Source organism: Perissodus microlepis, chromosome 15, assembly GCF_051167445.1.
Source record: "Perissodus microlepis isolate ML-2025 ecotype Zambia chromosome 15, ASM5116744v1, whole genome shotgun sequence".
NCBI classification, from domain to species: Eukaryota; Metazoa; Chordata; class Actinopteri; order Cichliformes; family Cichlidae; genus Perissodus; species Perissodus microlepis.
In genome coordinates this window covers 16,752,922-16,769,737 of record NC_140475.1, presented here as the reverse complement: position 1 = coordinate 16,769,737, position 16,816 = coordinate 16,752,922, and the positions used below count along the sequence as shown (strand labels likewise).

General features: G+C 38.6%; 2 protein-coding genes across 2 annotated transcripts in view; one reads left to right on the top strand and one right to left on the bottom strand.

Moving 5' to 3' along the window:
* aven (apoptosis, caspase activation inhibitor) overlaps nt 1-16,816 on the bottom strand; it is a 41,885-nt gene that overhangs the window by 23,552 nt on the left and 1,517 nt on the right. The window contains exon 2 of the mRNA XM_084952484.1: nt 15,760-15,931. Coding sequence (XP_084808610.1) covers nt 15,760-15,931 — 172 coding nt within the window. The remainder of the gene's footprint in view (nt 1-15,759; nt 15,932-16,816) is intronic.
* chrm5b (cholinergic receptor, muscarinic 5b) overlaps nt 1,940-16,816 on the top strand; it is a 21,729-nt gene continuing 6,852 nt past the window's right edge. Inside the window, exon 1 of the mRNA XM_084952480.1 lies at nt 1,940-2,777. The gene's annotated coding sequence lies outside the window, so the exon portion shown is untranslated. The remainder of the gene's footprint in view (nt 2,778-16,816) is intronic.

The following is a 16,816-nucleotide window of genomic DNA, read 5'->3' as shown; positions in this document are numbered from 1 at the left end:
AATTCATCAGTTATGGCTGATTAATTAGGCTTCTATTAGTCAAGCCTAAAATAACCATTGTCCAGTGTTGGTCCACAGTACCTTGACATAATTCTGGTGTCAAAGTGACCAATCGTCTAGGTGGAAGCCTACAATGTCTCCAATCAGCAGATATTAGACAATCATAGCGTATATGTGTGCCTCATTACATGGAGAAGCTGAGGAATCCATATGCGTGCATTTTCAATATCTGGGATAATCAATAGCAAGGCAGTGAATCGGTGGTTCAGAGGAACATGCATGATATAGACACATTAAAGGAAAAAAGCTTCAGCCCATTCTAGTCACACAGTTTGATCACGGATGAATCAGCTGCTCAAGCAAGATGCGATTTGTGAAAAAGCCGGACATACGCGCTTTCAGTGAGTGGGTCTGGAGGCTGACTGGGGCAACAGGGTGATGAGTAATAGAAAAAAAGGCCTCCATTTTCATAAAAGCATAATTGAGCAATCATTTTCAAAACTAATTCCTTTGTGTTTATTGTGAAAAAGATTCATCTATGCCAGCATGGGAATTTATTATGCACCAAGTGATAAACATTACTGTATTAACTCTAGAGTTCGTAATGTCCTTTTTCAGTTAGTGTTTAATTAAGCAGCAGGGTTCCAACCAAGTTTCTGCAACTCTTCGTCATGCCAAAATTTTGTTTCTCGTTTTAATTAGGTCTGAAATATATAATTTCCACTTGCTCGACTAGGACCTATTCGTGCTGCTGAAAACAAATCCGGCAATAACTTACAAATGTTTTTATGTCTGGGATGAAAAGAATTTAGGGATTTAGCCTGGATTACACTTGTCGCAAAAGAATAAAGGGACTGTTCCCAATAAGTAAACATGGAGGTATCTTTTTAACTGCCGATATCGTCACTAAAACACTGAGCGGTTATACGTCATATCTGACCTAGTATTATTTGTTGACATTGCCAACAGAAACGGTTGCGTGATAAAAGCTATGATGAGAAGATCTGCATCTGTGTCATTTGGTTATTAATTTGTGCATTTGGTGCATTAAGCTGTTATAACAGTTGCACTGTGATTGTTCCTAGCTCTAAAAAGTCAGAGTGCAACTTCAGAGCCTGTGTACATAGATACTGAAGATAAGGGGCAACTCTTTGTCCCTCCTTCAAACTCTAAATCCAGCCACAACCAAAATTTAAGGCAAAAACACTGACCCAAATCTTGTTAAGCAGTTATAAAAAAAAAAAACCCTAGACTCTTTATAACTGCCTGTCTATTTTAAAATGTTCCTGTTACTGAATCAGCATTATTTATGTTTGATTTTGATTGATAAGGAGATGATTCGTAGCATACCATGAAATAAGAGAAATGTTATTTAGATCCACATATAATCATTTTCTTAGTCACAATAAATGTAAAAAAAACGATTTTGTTGAACTTTTACTCAGATTTAATCCATGGCTCGCAGTGTTTTTAGTGCAAAAGACTGCGAGGACAGAGTGAGACTCTAAGCAAGTTGACCTTCATCTCAAAAAACAAAACAGAAAGCCATTTCCTTGAGAAGGAAACAATGTTTGCACTCTTTACTTTGAAACTACAGCAAGAACCTTATCTGCAAAAGGAAGCTCATTCCAAAAAACCCACAAAACAAACAGAGAAAGCAATTTAAAAATCCTACAAGAGGCGCATGGTCAAAAGGCTTTCAGGACTACCAAACATCATCGTGAAGTGGGACGTGTGTAGCTGATTGAGAAGCGAGCCATTTCTCTGTGATGAAGACATACAGGTCTGCCATTGCAAAGGCAAACATTCAGCTTATGCTGAACTGCTACTGAGACATGTGAGCTCCTCCTCTGGCTCCTCCCCCTATGTTTCATCCTACTACTCCACCTCTTCCACCTCCTCACCTCCTCCTCCCTTGTCTTACATATTGCCTAGTGCTCTGATACAGGAGGCTTCAACCTATGCGGGAATTTTTCCTAGTAGTTGCTCACGGCTGAATCTGCATGTCAGAGAGGATGACAGCGCAGCCTGCATCCAAGCAGGGTTTTCAGAAGCAGCAAGCAGGAGTCTGTTGAGAGGGAAAAAGTCTGTCTGCGCAGCCCTGAGCACTGAAGAAGCTTTACTTACTTCCATTGCCAGTGGAGTTGCTATAACTTTGCAGAAAGTGTGAGGAGCTGAGAAATTACCTTTGATTTTTCAGAAGATTTTCGAGCTCACGAGTTCATCTTCAGTGAAAGAGAAGACTCTTCGAAGAGACCTTCGACTGATCATCGTTCGTGATAACGAGGAGCTCTTTTTCAGTCATTCCCTCTTCTGTGAAAAATGTCTGAACAGTATCAAGGCACCTCAGCAGTTTTGTCACATGGACGTTGACGCCGAACAGCTGTTGCATTTACCATCTTTTCTCAGAACGAAGCTGGAATATTGAGGAGCTAGAGCCTACTGCACGGTGATGCTGACCGGTCTGTTTGCATCGAAGTGCTTTGTACTTAGCAACTGATGAGGATGCGAGACAGTGTGATGACCTACCTATATTTGGCAAATGTGTTTTTCACCTCGTTGGAGAGAAGAGCACAGAGGAAAAAAGTCAACGAGAGAGAACAGGAGAGGGGAAGAGAAAGCCAACAAGAGAAAGTGTGAGGCAAACAGTCAAAGGGAAGATCTACAGAGCCAACTCTGCCAAACTGAAGACGAAGTCAAAGAAAAACAACCTATCAAACACTTGGCCACATGCCCATTTAATGCTGGAGCATTGTGTTCGTTCGGCGCGATACAGGGTGAGTATGTATTCTGTTTGGAGTGGCTATTAGGCAGGAAATTAAAGAGCTCAGAGGAGCAGCTGTCAACTGACCCTACTTACTGTTTACTAAAGACGTATTAGAAATTCTGACATGATAAAATTTTGATTACTGAATAGCAAATGCGGCCTCAGTTACTATATTAAGGAACTGTGGAACATGTTCTGTGGCTCACAGTTGCAGAGCTGTGCAGTACATTTTGTACTGTGTGGATTTAAAACCATCATAAAAACATGGTTTAATTGACCTTAAATACACTTAAATAATTCACAAAGGGTTTGCTGGCATGTTGTGCATTTACTTAATGCAGAAGGTACAAGTAAAGTAATTCAGTTTAAAGTATCATTAAAAATCATGGGTTTGATAAGCCAGCATCCTGATGCTTGATCTGCTGTTTTATTGGAGGCATAAAAACTTTGAGACTTGGTGGCTTTCAATGTCCTTTAATTTACTTGTTATTTTCTTAATTATTACTTTGCTCTTGAAACGCAAACAGGAGCTGTTATACCAAATGTTTTGTCTTGCTCGGCAAAAACATGTAAGACCAAAAAAGCAACAAATTATCACATTTGAGAAGCTAAAACTGTTTTTATTTCTTTGGTTGGAAAAAAAAATTTCTTCTACTCATAAATAATATTTTCTGGGATTTTTAAAACACAAAGCTCTAATAAAAAGCCACATAAAAAGAGCAATTCAGAGATTTTTCCTCTACAGGAAACTGATTGATTTTTATAATTTTCTTTAATGAAACACAGCAAATTGTAATGGAGAAAATAATTGAGACTGAAAAAAAAAGCCTTGCAGCTGGAGCTACAATTTTTCAGTCAACTATCAAATCAGTTTAAGCAATTATGTCAAACATCTATTAGTAAAAAGCCATCTAAGCCCATCAACTGTGACTTTGTAAAACTGAAATAAATTTTTTTTCAACCTTTCATAATCTGGTGAAAATAAAAAGTTAATGTAATGGCACTCAAACAACGGCACAGGTATTTAAAGACGAAAGTGGGTGGGCTGATCAGTGGGATGATCTCAGTGAAGTGTCTATGATCCACCCGCAGCTTTATTTAACCTCACACCATAACCCCACTGGCGTCATCTTAATGAGCAGTTCCAGGGAAACAAACCAAGCACCTGTAATGCTTTGTTTCCTATTTGTGCTAACCAGACAGTACATAATTGGCCTCATTCCTCTGCTTTGACGGCAGTCTCTTCCAGCGTACATGGCAAATCTAGTATCTATAACAACACCGGAACATACATATTAATGGAATGATTGGGACTATTAATCTCAGTTAGGAAATCATCCTTGTGTGTGTCAATCTGGTTAGCCGAATCACAGAAGCTCTAATGTGATTTCCTTTTGTTTCATTATGATTGAGCTTTGATAGAGGCCCATTAGCAGCCTTGGTAAACTACGGCTGCGGGGGAGCAGGATTGATCCTTGTGTTAATGTGTACAGATAGATGACAGTGTGAGGATGTAAATAACTGGGCAGTAATTTCCCAGTCATACAGGCGCATGGACTCACATGTACAGAATAAGGGAACTGCATCATTGGTTCATTTCTCCTAGCAACAGAATAATCAACCTCCAACGATGTGAGGACTAAAACTGACTCTGTAAAGCTAAAAAAAAAAAAAAAAAAAAAAAGGAAGAGGAAAAAAAGAAAAGAATTCTTGAGAATTGAAAGCAACTTAGTAGATTAAAATTCAACCAATGCATCTGTTGTTCACCTTATTCATGACCGCTGACGCCACCGAGGTGATGAAAACCTTTCTGCACAAAAGAAGCTTTAGAATGAACTGCTCGCAAAATATCTCAAGTATCAAAAGCACCAAGGTTTCATCCTTGAAAAGTTACCTCACTCTGGAAGCTGCAGTCATGAAAAGGGTCTGTTGTCTCCTGACGCATTGGAAGCACTGGATGTTATAGAAGGTGTAATCAGAGTCTTTCAAAACACATGAATGCTAAAAGCACTTGGGATGTTTGGACAAGCAGAAGGGCTACATAATAGCCATTTGTCAGGCCACAAACAACAGAAATCAGCTCGACCTTCAATTCAAATCAAACAGTCTGTTTACATAATTTCCCTGTTGGGCTCCATTTTTCATAATCACACCAAGTAGAGTAGAGGTTTTAATAGAGCTTTTGCAAACACAAAGTCAGGCACTGTATCTCCCAACAGCTCAATTATATATGTTTAAACAGACTGGCAAAGGAAATTCACCAAATGTCTACAGGTCTTTATCAGGGCTGTGCTAAATTTTCCAGTTGGATTTTGGGCGTGTGCTTGAATTTGTCCAGCATGCATATATCCATGCTGAGAGATGAATCACTGCAGCAGCAAATGCATCTGGATACATAAAAAGTCCAAATGAAATCTAAACAGCCTGAAGTGATACAAATAGAGACTATAATCAAGAGCAAGGAAAGCTCTGAATCTCTGAATGTAAAGAAACACACTGGTGCATATATGTGATATAGATACCCTTTGACTGGAAGTAACCTCTAAAATATTTACCAAAGCTTAAATTTTCCCTATTTTAGGTTTCATTTTAAATGGCAATAAAATCATTACAACTGCTCAATTTTAGTTACAGTTGTGAAAAAAGTACACCTTCGTTCACTTCTAAGGTTTTACATATCAGGAAATAATGATAATAATAATAATTATTAATCTGTTCTTATTAGATAAATACATCAGATGAACAAAAACACAATAACTAAGCCAAAATATATAAGCAAGGTGTGGAAAACTAAGTACACCCTTACTTCTTCCATAGTAATTAAGAGGGTAAACAGCAGCTCAAAAACCCAAGAGCTACAATCTGAGTACAATTAGAAAAAGACCAAAAAAAGTATAGCTTGTCTGGAAGTGCGGCCAGAAGTAAAAGAAAATGGAAGCACAGCATAGTCTGCATCTGAACAAACCACAAGACTTACAGAACAATGTCCTTTGGACAGACAAGACCAAGGTGGAGATGTCTGGCCACAGTGCACAATCCAACATTTGGCAAAAAACAAAGCACAAACTCCTCATAACAACTGTGAAGCATTGTGGTGGAGGGATAATGATATGGGCTTGTCTTGCACCCTGGGGGCTTTGCATTGAGTGCACCATGAATTTTTCTGTATTATCAAAGTATTCTCTAACCAAATGTGATTGGATGCAAGACAGTGTGATTGGCCAATCTGACCAACAACTAAAGCTTGACCTATATTGGGCTGTGCAACAGGATAACTGTCCTGAGCAAACCATCAAATCTACATCAGAAAAAGAATCAAGGAGATCCAATGGTCCAGTCAACATCAACCAAAACCAATATCCCCAGACCTGTTGTTGTTCAATAAACGTAATATTAAACTTACTAAGTTTGGACTTAAATTATTTTAGACCCAAGTAAGGGTCGGATTAATTTGATGATGATGGATAAACCTTGAAAGAGGGTGCACTTTCTATTTTAACATGACATAATACCAACTTTTCAGTTGATCAAGGAATCCTTGTTTTAGATTTAAAAAATAAATAAATAAAAATCACACTTCCACTCATTAAGATTCAAGAGCAACTACATGACAACTTCCCTCAAACTGTTTTGAAACATGCCATTATGTAACACTGTAGGTTCTGACAGCCGTGCGTCAGTGAGAATTATAATTATAAAACTGGCCTCTAACCTGTCCAACTGTTGACTCATTTTAAGAAGACGCTCACTGCATATCTCCATCTGGCAGCGATGTCAAGAAAAAGTAGCTGCCAAAATCAAAAGGGTAATTTTATCTTTTCAGTCATTTCTTTGTCCCAGTAGTGGTGTTAAAGGTGCTGACAAAACTATTTACACTACTCAGGACAGGAAGAGGAGCTAATGACAGTGATTTATTTTTTTCCACGCAGCCTTCCTTCCGCCTACATTCATTTCTCGGCTGTTTTGCTTGACGAACAACACTCCCTTTCTTCGGTTCAGTAAAGTGGTGATTTATTTTTGTGATTTACAGCAGCCCGACTTACAGTGATAAGTTATACATCACATAGAGGCACAACTTGTTATATTTTCAGCTTTCTATGTCAACACAGACTGCAAATTCAACTAAAGTGCAGATACTCAAGAATTGTTTGCAGGCAATGACTGCCTAAAGTCTGGAATCCACGAACATAAAAAAGCAGATTTCCTCCTTGATGATATTTTACGAGGCCTTTACAACTGTTTCTTTGTGGCTCTCTCTGTCTTTCATTTTGACTTCACATACATTTCAGTATATTTTAGTTAACCGTTCTTCTGTACAAGTGCTATTTTACAGGATTTGACCAAATCTGACCAAAAGAATATGTGACTATACTTTAAAATTCATCAGCGTTTTTTTGGTGGAACCTTTATTATCTCTTGTGAAGTCTTCTCTTTTTGTGGATTTCTAAAATAACCTTCTTTTTCTTTTTCTTAGAACATACCAAGCTCTTTATTTTCCAATTCCTACTGTTCCCGCCATCTGCCTGATGGTTTAGTTTGGTTTTTGGAACTTAGGACTCGCCAGTTTCTTTCAAGAGTTACAAAACTTTCAGATTTAAAAAACAACAACAACAACAACAACAAAAAAAGGTCAAAATTATACTCTTGGGAATAAGGTATAGAGACAACTCTAAACGGCGTGAACACACAAAATCTGGGTAGGAGAATTTTTTAATGAATCATATAAACACAAGATTTGACAGAAAGTACATTAAGTACTGGAAATTGTCCCATTATTAATGCCAAAACATCAAACTATTCTACATGGATATATTATGGACGGCAAAGTTTTTCTGTGAGCAGAACAATTTGTGTTTTAGTCACATTATTGCTACAAATAAATGTATCCATAATAAAAATTGCAGGGAGAACAGAAGCCTCAGCATGTCTTCACTCAACAGTACACACACAAAGCACTCTGCAACATCATTTTTCATGTATTTTGCTACATATTTTGCAGTTATATAACATATTGGAATGTCTGTCAAAGTACCCTTATTAATATGACTCAGACAGATCTGAAACATGCTTGAAAAATGTCTGAATAATACATTGTGTTGTACAAGAAGCCTGGAATTTGCAGAAACTGTCTGTTGTCAGTTGGTGACTGTGAGTCAGACTCTTTCCCTGACCTCTGAAAAATACCTGCCATCTCACACAGCCTGTAGAAAAAAAAAGAACAAGCACTCATGCACAGCGTGTAGTGCTAGTAAGTTTATTAATTCAGTGAATTAGTGTTTTGTGATCGTCTACAGCAGGTCAGCTGTTAGAAGTCCCAACCTGGATAAATCCTGTGCCCCACCTCAGCTATCAGATTTATCCAGTAAACAGCTGCCACAGCAGCAAAGGCTTCACATACTTTCCATCAATTTATGATGGAAGATGATGCTCTGATATCAAAACATATTAATTCTCCTTCATTTATTCTGCCTCTCCCTGCTCTGAACTATCATGCTGTTTCCTGAGTGAAACACATCAGTAACTTATTCATCTGATCCCCTCGTTTGTGACCCACTCGTGTGCACCGCTTTCAGAAATTCGTGCTGGTCGTAATTACCTGACTGTTTCGGTTTGTGCTAATAGATTTCTCCGAGAGCTTTCCACTTTTGCTTTTTTCTGATCAGGGCCTCACACTGATTTGCTCAAATATGTTTTGGCACTTGAAACAATTAGGGATCGAACCAGCATCCCCACACTCTCTGGACAACCTGCTGTACCTCCACAGTCATTTACCACCACCACAACAACAACAACAAAAACAACTTAACAAAATCTTGCTGTTTTCTCCAATAAATGTCAGGAATATCAGGAAAAACTATCCACACCCACTCATATATTTAAACTGTTTTGTTTTGGGTTGCTCAAATGTACTCAGCTCCTATAGAGGAAATCACAATATTATTTGCTCTCATCATGTAGAGTATAATGTACTTGATGAGAAAACAAAACATCTACTTGATTAAAATGTTGTTTAAAAAAAAAAAAAGAATCAGCTCACGTCTAACGCCTCCATCACACTGTAGGTAAAGCTCTGCTCTCGACCCGTCTGCCCTGGGATTTCGAATCTCGGAAGAATTGCAAGGTGCATAACAAAAGGTTGAGAAACACTGCTGCAGGCCATTTCTCTCTTGAAATACATAGAAGTACTTCCGACCTGTACATTCTGTCAAATCTTGTCAATAAAGCAAACAAAATACCTCAACACCCTTACAAGATAAATAAATAAACAAGTCCACAAGAAGTATTTGTGAAAAGCAAAGCGGAAACAGGTGGTTTTTATAGTGAATTCCTGTTTTCATGGCTACCTTAATTGGCCAGAAAAACTACTCTTAAAAGCATCGCCGCCCACGTACAATTAAGTATCCTCTAAAGAGCGGCAGCCTCTTGCTGTATGCCATGACTAATCTGGCAATGTGGGCAAAACACAGAGACGAGAGATCGGAGTCAAACAACTCACAAGAGCACCTTTGGCATTTACACTACAAGAGAAGGAGAGAGAGCGACACGGCGCTGCAACACTCCAACTTTCTAATGGCGTGAGGAAAAAAAACCCACAATCCTACAAAAACAGTTCACTGCTGAAAACACTCACCCGAAGTTAAAAATGGCCTCATGACTTTCCCCAAAAGCGTCAGCCTGCACAGTTCAATCAGTGTGAATGCCTGGATACTCAACTGAAAAACATAACTGACAGAAGACATGCTACTTGGAATAATGTGCCATACTCGGCGAGCTCTTGATTAGTAACGTGTGCGATGGAATTCGGCTAATTAGAGCTTGGATCCAAAAATAAATGAGGATGACTGATGAGGGTTGTCAAACACGAGTTTCTGATCATCATTGAATTTGTGAATTTTCAAGCCAGAAATTGCAATAACTACTCTTCACCCAGAATGTTGTTAAAACCAGTTAAAGCAGCACCATTTCATTTTGTTGCCAACTGTGGGCAGGACACCAAGCTGTCAACACAATGCTGAAGAAAAACACTGGAATTCACAAAACAGCTGCCAATTTATAAATCCAGCATGCTGAGGAACAAATTAAGATTTATCTTAAGTGATGTTTCTTACCATCTGATAAATGGGAGTCCAGTATTTACAGGCCTCCTATATTTGTTTTGGTGAAATAACTTTTACTGTACTAGGAGGAATCCTGTTGACAGCTGTAAGAAAGAGACAGACCATACAGCTAAAGCTACAACAGTTACCCAAAGACTTCATTTTTATAAGCTACACCTGTCATAATAGAGATCATTTTAAGCCTATAAATATTGGTAAGTGCAGCTTTAGAACCATGTAAGACAATAAAGTCATCTACATGACATAAAAAAGGGAAAATATAATCATCTGCATGACTGCTTAGCTTTCATTAGTTAAACCAAGTGCAATATGTTGGTGTGACCCTACTTTGAATAATGGCATCTTAATGACCATATCACATCCTACTGCTCCAAAAGTTTAAATGATCTAATATTTTATGACTTTTTTTAGACTTCCACAGCAAAACAGTAATTTATCCAGTCAAGTACTCTGCCACCTGCAGCAGTGTGTTATGCAACGTACTCAGTCAAGCTGACAAGAGACTGGAAGTGGAAGGAAAGCAAAGTGCAGGGAGATTTGTACTTTAGCATTCCTGCCAGAAATGTGTAAGAGGAAGGAAGCTAAGCAAAGTCAGATTCAGAATAACCTTTATTATCCCTTATTGAGGACAAAAGAAGAAGTGTCAGGCCTAAAAGCCTGTCTACAGAAGATGAACAGAATCTAAAAGTCATGTTCTTTAGAAAGAAGAAAAAAAATCCAGCAAAGACCTGACACAGGACCTGAAAGATGTTCATCCATTTACTGTTCATCGAAGCCTCATAAGAAATTCTCTCGGTGGAAAAGTGGCTGTCAAGAAGCCGTTCTTCATGATGGGAGGCAGGGGGAAAGGCTGACATATGTCAAATGACACAAGAACTAGACTGAAAATCAGTGGCAACCTGTCTGACGGAGTGATGAATCCAAATTTGATATTTTTGGTTTAATATGTCGATTAGGAGGTCAGAAGAGAGTTACAACAATGAGTGTTTCCTGTAAATAATAACAATAATAATAAACTTTATTTATAAAGCACACTTAAAAACCAAGGGTATGCCAAGGTGCTTAACAAGTAAGATAGAGAAGAGGAGGATAATAGAAATAGGACCAAAGCAAGTACTAAGTATGCAAGCAGGTAGCTGTCACTGATACATAGGAAAGCAACAGGTACAGAGCAAACAAGAATTTAAATGAGCATAAAAGTGCATAATATAAAATCATAAAAGAAATTATAACTAGAGGGAAAGGCAAGATTGAATAAGTGGGTTTTTAGTCATGATTTGAACAGTGCAATGAAATCAGATGCGCGGAGGTCGAGGGGAAGGGTATTCCACAGTACCAGGGCAGCCAGATCAAACGCACGGTCACCCCGGGACTTCAGCCGCGATCTGGGTTGGGTCAGAAGTAGTTGAGTGGCAGATCTAAGTGTTCTAGCAGGAGTATGTGATTTGAGAAGTTCACTAAGATAATTTGGCGCTAATTTATTAATAGTTTTGAATGTAAGGAGTAATATTTTAAATTGAATACGGGACTTTATGGGCAGCCAATGCAAGCTAGCTAGAACAGGAGTTATAGGGCAAAATTTCCTGGTACCAGTCAAGAGGCGGGCTGCTGCATTTTGGACTGTTTGCAGTCTAAGAAGAAGAGAAGAGGGAAGACTGTAGTAAGGAATTACAATAATCCAACCTGGAGGTCACAAAAGCGTGAATAACCTTCTCCAGGTCCTCATGCGGAACATAATGCCTAGCCTTAGAGATAAGGCGCAGTTGGTGGAAGCTAGATCTCACTACAGCAGACACTTGCTTATCTCCAAAACAGATGTTTTGGAGACTGTGTCATGGTTTACCTAGTGATGTTGGGGATCTTGTCAAATCTAATGTTGCTGAAAATACAGTCAGATTTTAATCTACCATGCAATACCATCTGGAAAGCATCTGATTGACAGTGGCTTCATTTTTCAGTATGACGGTGATCACAAACAGTCATGCACTGGCCTCCCAGAGCCCAGACCTCGACATTAATAAAGCACCGAGGGATCTTGATAGAACAGAACAAGAGGCAGCCAGCATCCAAAGAAGAGCTTTAAATGTCCTTCAAGAAGCCTGAAGAACTAATCCCGAAGACTACTTAAAGAAATGACAAAAAAGCTTGCCTAAGAGAGTTCAGGCTGTGCTGAAGAATAAAAGTGGCCATATCAAATACTGACTTTGAAACTCAGAGTTATACTGCATTTCCATTTATATCTGCAGAAGTTTCATAAAATCGCTAAATCACTAAGTCCTAACAAGGAAGAACAAGAAAATAACACCCTTGATTCTTCTGTATTAGACTCTGCGGTGATTTTCACGCAGTCTTGGATAAATCAGCAAAGTATTTTTTAGAAGAATACTGCCATATAAAAACAACCTAGCTATATACTGGTCACATAATACATACTCCATGTAGAGATGTGGTTAAAGCTGTGAAAGAGTTCACTGAAGTGGAAAAGAGGCACTGAGTCATAGCTAACCATAGAATTTAACACCACTACAACAGTGTCAAATGTTAGCAGGATGTATGATTGATTCTTTAAATGCATGGAGTAATCATGTTTCGTCTCTTACATTCAGAGCGCCTAGAAAGAGGTTTGCATCCAGAACATGAAATCCAGTTTTTGTAGCAGGCTTGAAACAGAGGCAATCCCTGAAATATGTATTAGTATATATTTCCGGTAGTGTTTCCAATCTTCCATCTTGTAGAACGACACATCACAGATCAACCAGCATTACTGAAAAGTGGACGATTACAGATACGCCTCTTCAACTTGTTTCATGTCGTTTTCAATTTCATCAGCGTCTAAAATTGACAGACATAACTTGAAGAAAAAATAACAACCCAAGCCAAATACTTTCTTGAACCAGTAGTCCAGACTGTGACGAGGGTGAATCAGCTCAGTTAATCAGTACCCATGGCATATCTGACGGAAGCAGAAAAAACATGACAGTAACTGTAAAAAGAAAACTTTTTTTTTAAACTTCAAACTGCCAAATCACCAGGGAGGGATTTGTCACCACAGAAAGCCTAACGCAAATAAAGCTCAAGAAAAGGAGATGAAGATGTGCCATGAAAGCCAGAATGTTGGCAGACGTTTCAGGTCATGATTACTGCATTCAATGCCATCAGCCTGGGAATAGTCAGGATGTTTACAAGGCAAGACAAGCTGCTCACTGAAACTTGGAAAAATTACTGAGCTATGGTAACCTGCTTGTACCTCAAGCTCATGATGCTGCCAAATCTACACCAGTCACCGTTAATTAATTACCAGAAAGCCAGCAGGAATTCAAAACAAGTATGAACTATTTTGTGATTTATGTTCAGGAGCTGGAAAGATGAAAAAAATGTTCCTAAAATATTTCTAGACTGTTTTTAGATGTTTGCATATACTCAGCATGTCATGCTAATTCGGGCATTGTAATGATATCTTTGAAATGTTCTTTTTCCAGGGTGCAATGTGCAACATATATCTTTAATGACTTTAAACAACAACAACAACAACAAATTGGGTTCAAACATTTGAATTTATTTTGAATTTTCTCTAATACACAAGGGCTCGCAAGTATATGAACTGAGAGGTCAACACCCTCTCGGTCCATGGTAGAGTTCCTTTAAACTGGTCGTCTTCCTGGCAGGAACCGGGCTTTTAAGCACAGCTCAAAGACTTTCAATACAGTTGAGATCAGGGTTTTGGGAAGGCCATTCCAGAAGCTTAATGTTGGCCCACGTTATTCCTTCCAAAACCAGTTATGATGCGTGTTTGGGATCATTGTTCTACTGAAACAACCAACTCTGTGCGATCTGACATGAGGCTGAAGAATTTCAAGGCAATCCTTTTTCTTCATTATTCCATGCACTTTGTGCAATGTACCAGTGCCACTGGCAGCAAAGCAACCTCAGAGCATGATGATATCGCCACCATGCTTACAGCTGGTACAGTACCCTTAGGTTTAAAACAGGGGTGGGGAACTCCATGCCTCAAGGGCCGGTGTCCTGCAGGTTTTAGATATCACCCTGGGTCAACACACCTGAATCAAATGATTAGTTCACTACCAGGTCTCTGGAGAACTTCAAGACATGTTGAGGAGGTCATTTAGCCATTTAAATCAGCTGTGTTGGATCAAGGACACATCTAAAACCTGCAGGACACCGGCACTTGAGGCCTGGAGTTCCCAACCCTTGTTTTAAAAGGTTGCCCTTTAATCCTCCAAACATATCTTTTGTCCTTGTAGCCAAATCATTTCACTGTGGTGTTCCTGCAGTTTCCATTTCATGGCAGGCTTGAGTGTTTGTGGTTTCTGGTTTGTTCTTAAACCAATTTCCTCTCCTTTGAGGGTGACTGTCTGAGACTTCTTCTAGACCAGGGGTCTCAAACTCGCGACCCGGGGCCACTTGCGGCCCACGTCACCCCTATTTGCGGCCGTATATTGACCTGAAGAAATATAATGCAATTTGGCCCTTGAAGTTACTTTTTTTGTTAGCGAGGAATTGTTTGTTGTTGAGTGCAATGTTAAAATAATTTCTTTAAAAAGCAAAAAATTATTTAATATGAAGGCAATATGAGCAGAGAGTGCAAACATGTTCAGGGATTGCATGTTAGTTCAGTCAGAGAGTTTGTGTAAAGAGAACAATTTTCAATAGCAGTCAAAAACTAATGTGTACACATATGTCTGCATTTTTATTTTGTTAAATACGAACAAAATTATAGCAGAAGTGCTGCCACGTATACACGTGTGCCACGTACATACAACTGGTTAGCCGATGATCTTGAAAAAGGCTCCAAGAGATCTTCCCAAAATGTGTAAATCTATGGTCCTCTTTCTTAGATTTTCAATGAGTTCTTTGGACTTTCCTATTGCTCTTATTGGTCAGTCCAACAAGTGCTGTCAAACAAATCCTTTATTTGCTGGCAAAGAGAAACTATCACTTATACTCAGTCCTGATAACTAAAGTTAACAGGCCTTGTCAAGTTAGAAGACATTGTACTACCTTCATGCAACACTTACTGAAAGATATGAGTGAATGCATATATTTGAGCCTGTATGTGTCCTTTTGACTGTGTGGATTAGATAAAATCCACAATAAATTAAAATAGTGCACACAATTATTGCCTTCTGAAGTCACTAAAAATATATGCTGTGCAATCATTCCAAGAACAGTTTAAAGGAATCATTAAAATCCCAAAATTGTCATGACATCCATGCCCGTGATGAGTCTTAAACTTCTGACCACAACTATAAACAATCTTGAATATTAAGCTAAACGTGACAGCTCGACACTGGGGCTGAGAATCAGGGAAATATCTGAAAAAACTTGAGCTCTGCTCTTATTAAACTGAACTTCCCTAACTATGATCCTTGGGGGAAAGAAACAGCAACAGAATCAGAGACTGTAGAGAGCCCAGGGGCCCCGACACTGACCACTGAGGCTGAAATTAGCAAACAAGACAAACAAGGATCCTCCATGCAGCTATCTGACAGCAATGTCCATACAGAGCAATTAAAGTCCCTAAAGACAGCAGCAAACATTTCTAGCTAATTAGGAAACGGAGGCAACTTTGGAAAACTACAACTTGACTCAGTGGAGTACTTGCACTAAGTCTACAACACACACGAAAGGTCAACACTCTTTAGAAAAACTGAGTCAACATTTATTTGTGCCAAGTGAAGCATGATGATAAAGCATCAAATAAAAACGTAAAAAACTGACTGATTGTTAATCACTTAAGCTTCTAGAACAAAGTCAAAGGTAAAACCCATCCCTCCTGTTGTAGGCTGTATGAGCTTTGCAGGTGTGGCTGGTAAAACAAACATCCTCCTCCAACATCTTGTGGTCACATCTTACCTGCTGAGGCCAGCAAAACATGAAAGTCTGTTCCTCTCTGAGTTGGCGTGTCATCATCCGGCTCTGGCCTCTCCGACTCCTCGTACCGGTCCCAGTTTGACTCCAGCTTCCTCCTGGAGAACACCTGTGTGCTATCATCGTCCTCCTGATAACTGTCCCCTTCATCTTGGTCCTGAAGGAGAACATAGCAGGGTATACAATGACCAATATGACACTCAAGAAAATCAGAAAGCAGAATCGGACAAGAAATCTTAAGAATAGCTAGATAAAATAAATCTGTCAGCTAAGAGACTAAAGTTGAGGGTCCTCTGATCCAAATTCTTATAAACAACAGAAGAACATCTTAACCTGAAACATACTTTTATCCACCTGTTCATTTTAACCAATTTAAATGGAGTATTGGTGAGCTGGGTTAAAGAAAAATGATTAACTTAGGACAGAAATAAACAATACTCTGAAAATTTCTTGCTACAACATTTTTATATGTAGCACATCCATCGGCCACTTCATTAGGTACACCTGTTCAAGGCAAATATAAAAATAATAGAGCAAAGAATGTCAAACTGTATAGCAGCCTCCCGCCAGCAAACTGATGGCTGCATCCAGTAGAATAACAAACAGTCTCACAAATCCAAAATCATCTCAAAGAATTAAAGCAGTTCTGAATTAAATCTAACCCAGTTCCAGAATACCTAACAAAAAAAGAAAAAAAAAACACCTAAAAAAGTGATTTTATATTGCAGTGGGATTTGGGGACCATTCCTTTGTAAACTAAAAAAATAATTATAATAATTAGGAGAAAAAAGATTTTGAGCTGGAAAAAATTTTGGCAACTATTTCTATGATTACCATTTCAAGGACAAATGGCAACTTCATTCAAACTCTGGCACTTTGACTAGAAATAGAAACTCAGAAAATCCTCAAAGTAATTTAAATATCTGTTTATTTTTAAGATGTCACCTGTGCTTTGGGAAAATAACACAACTAAACTATTAATTTAGGAAGTAAGCAACAATAAATTAATACTGAAAGTAAATTTTATTAGCAAACTGCAGGA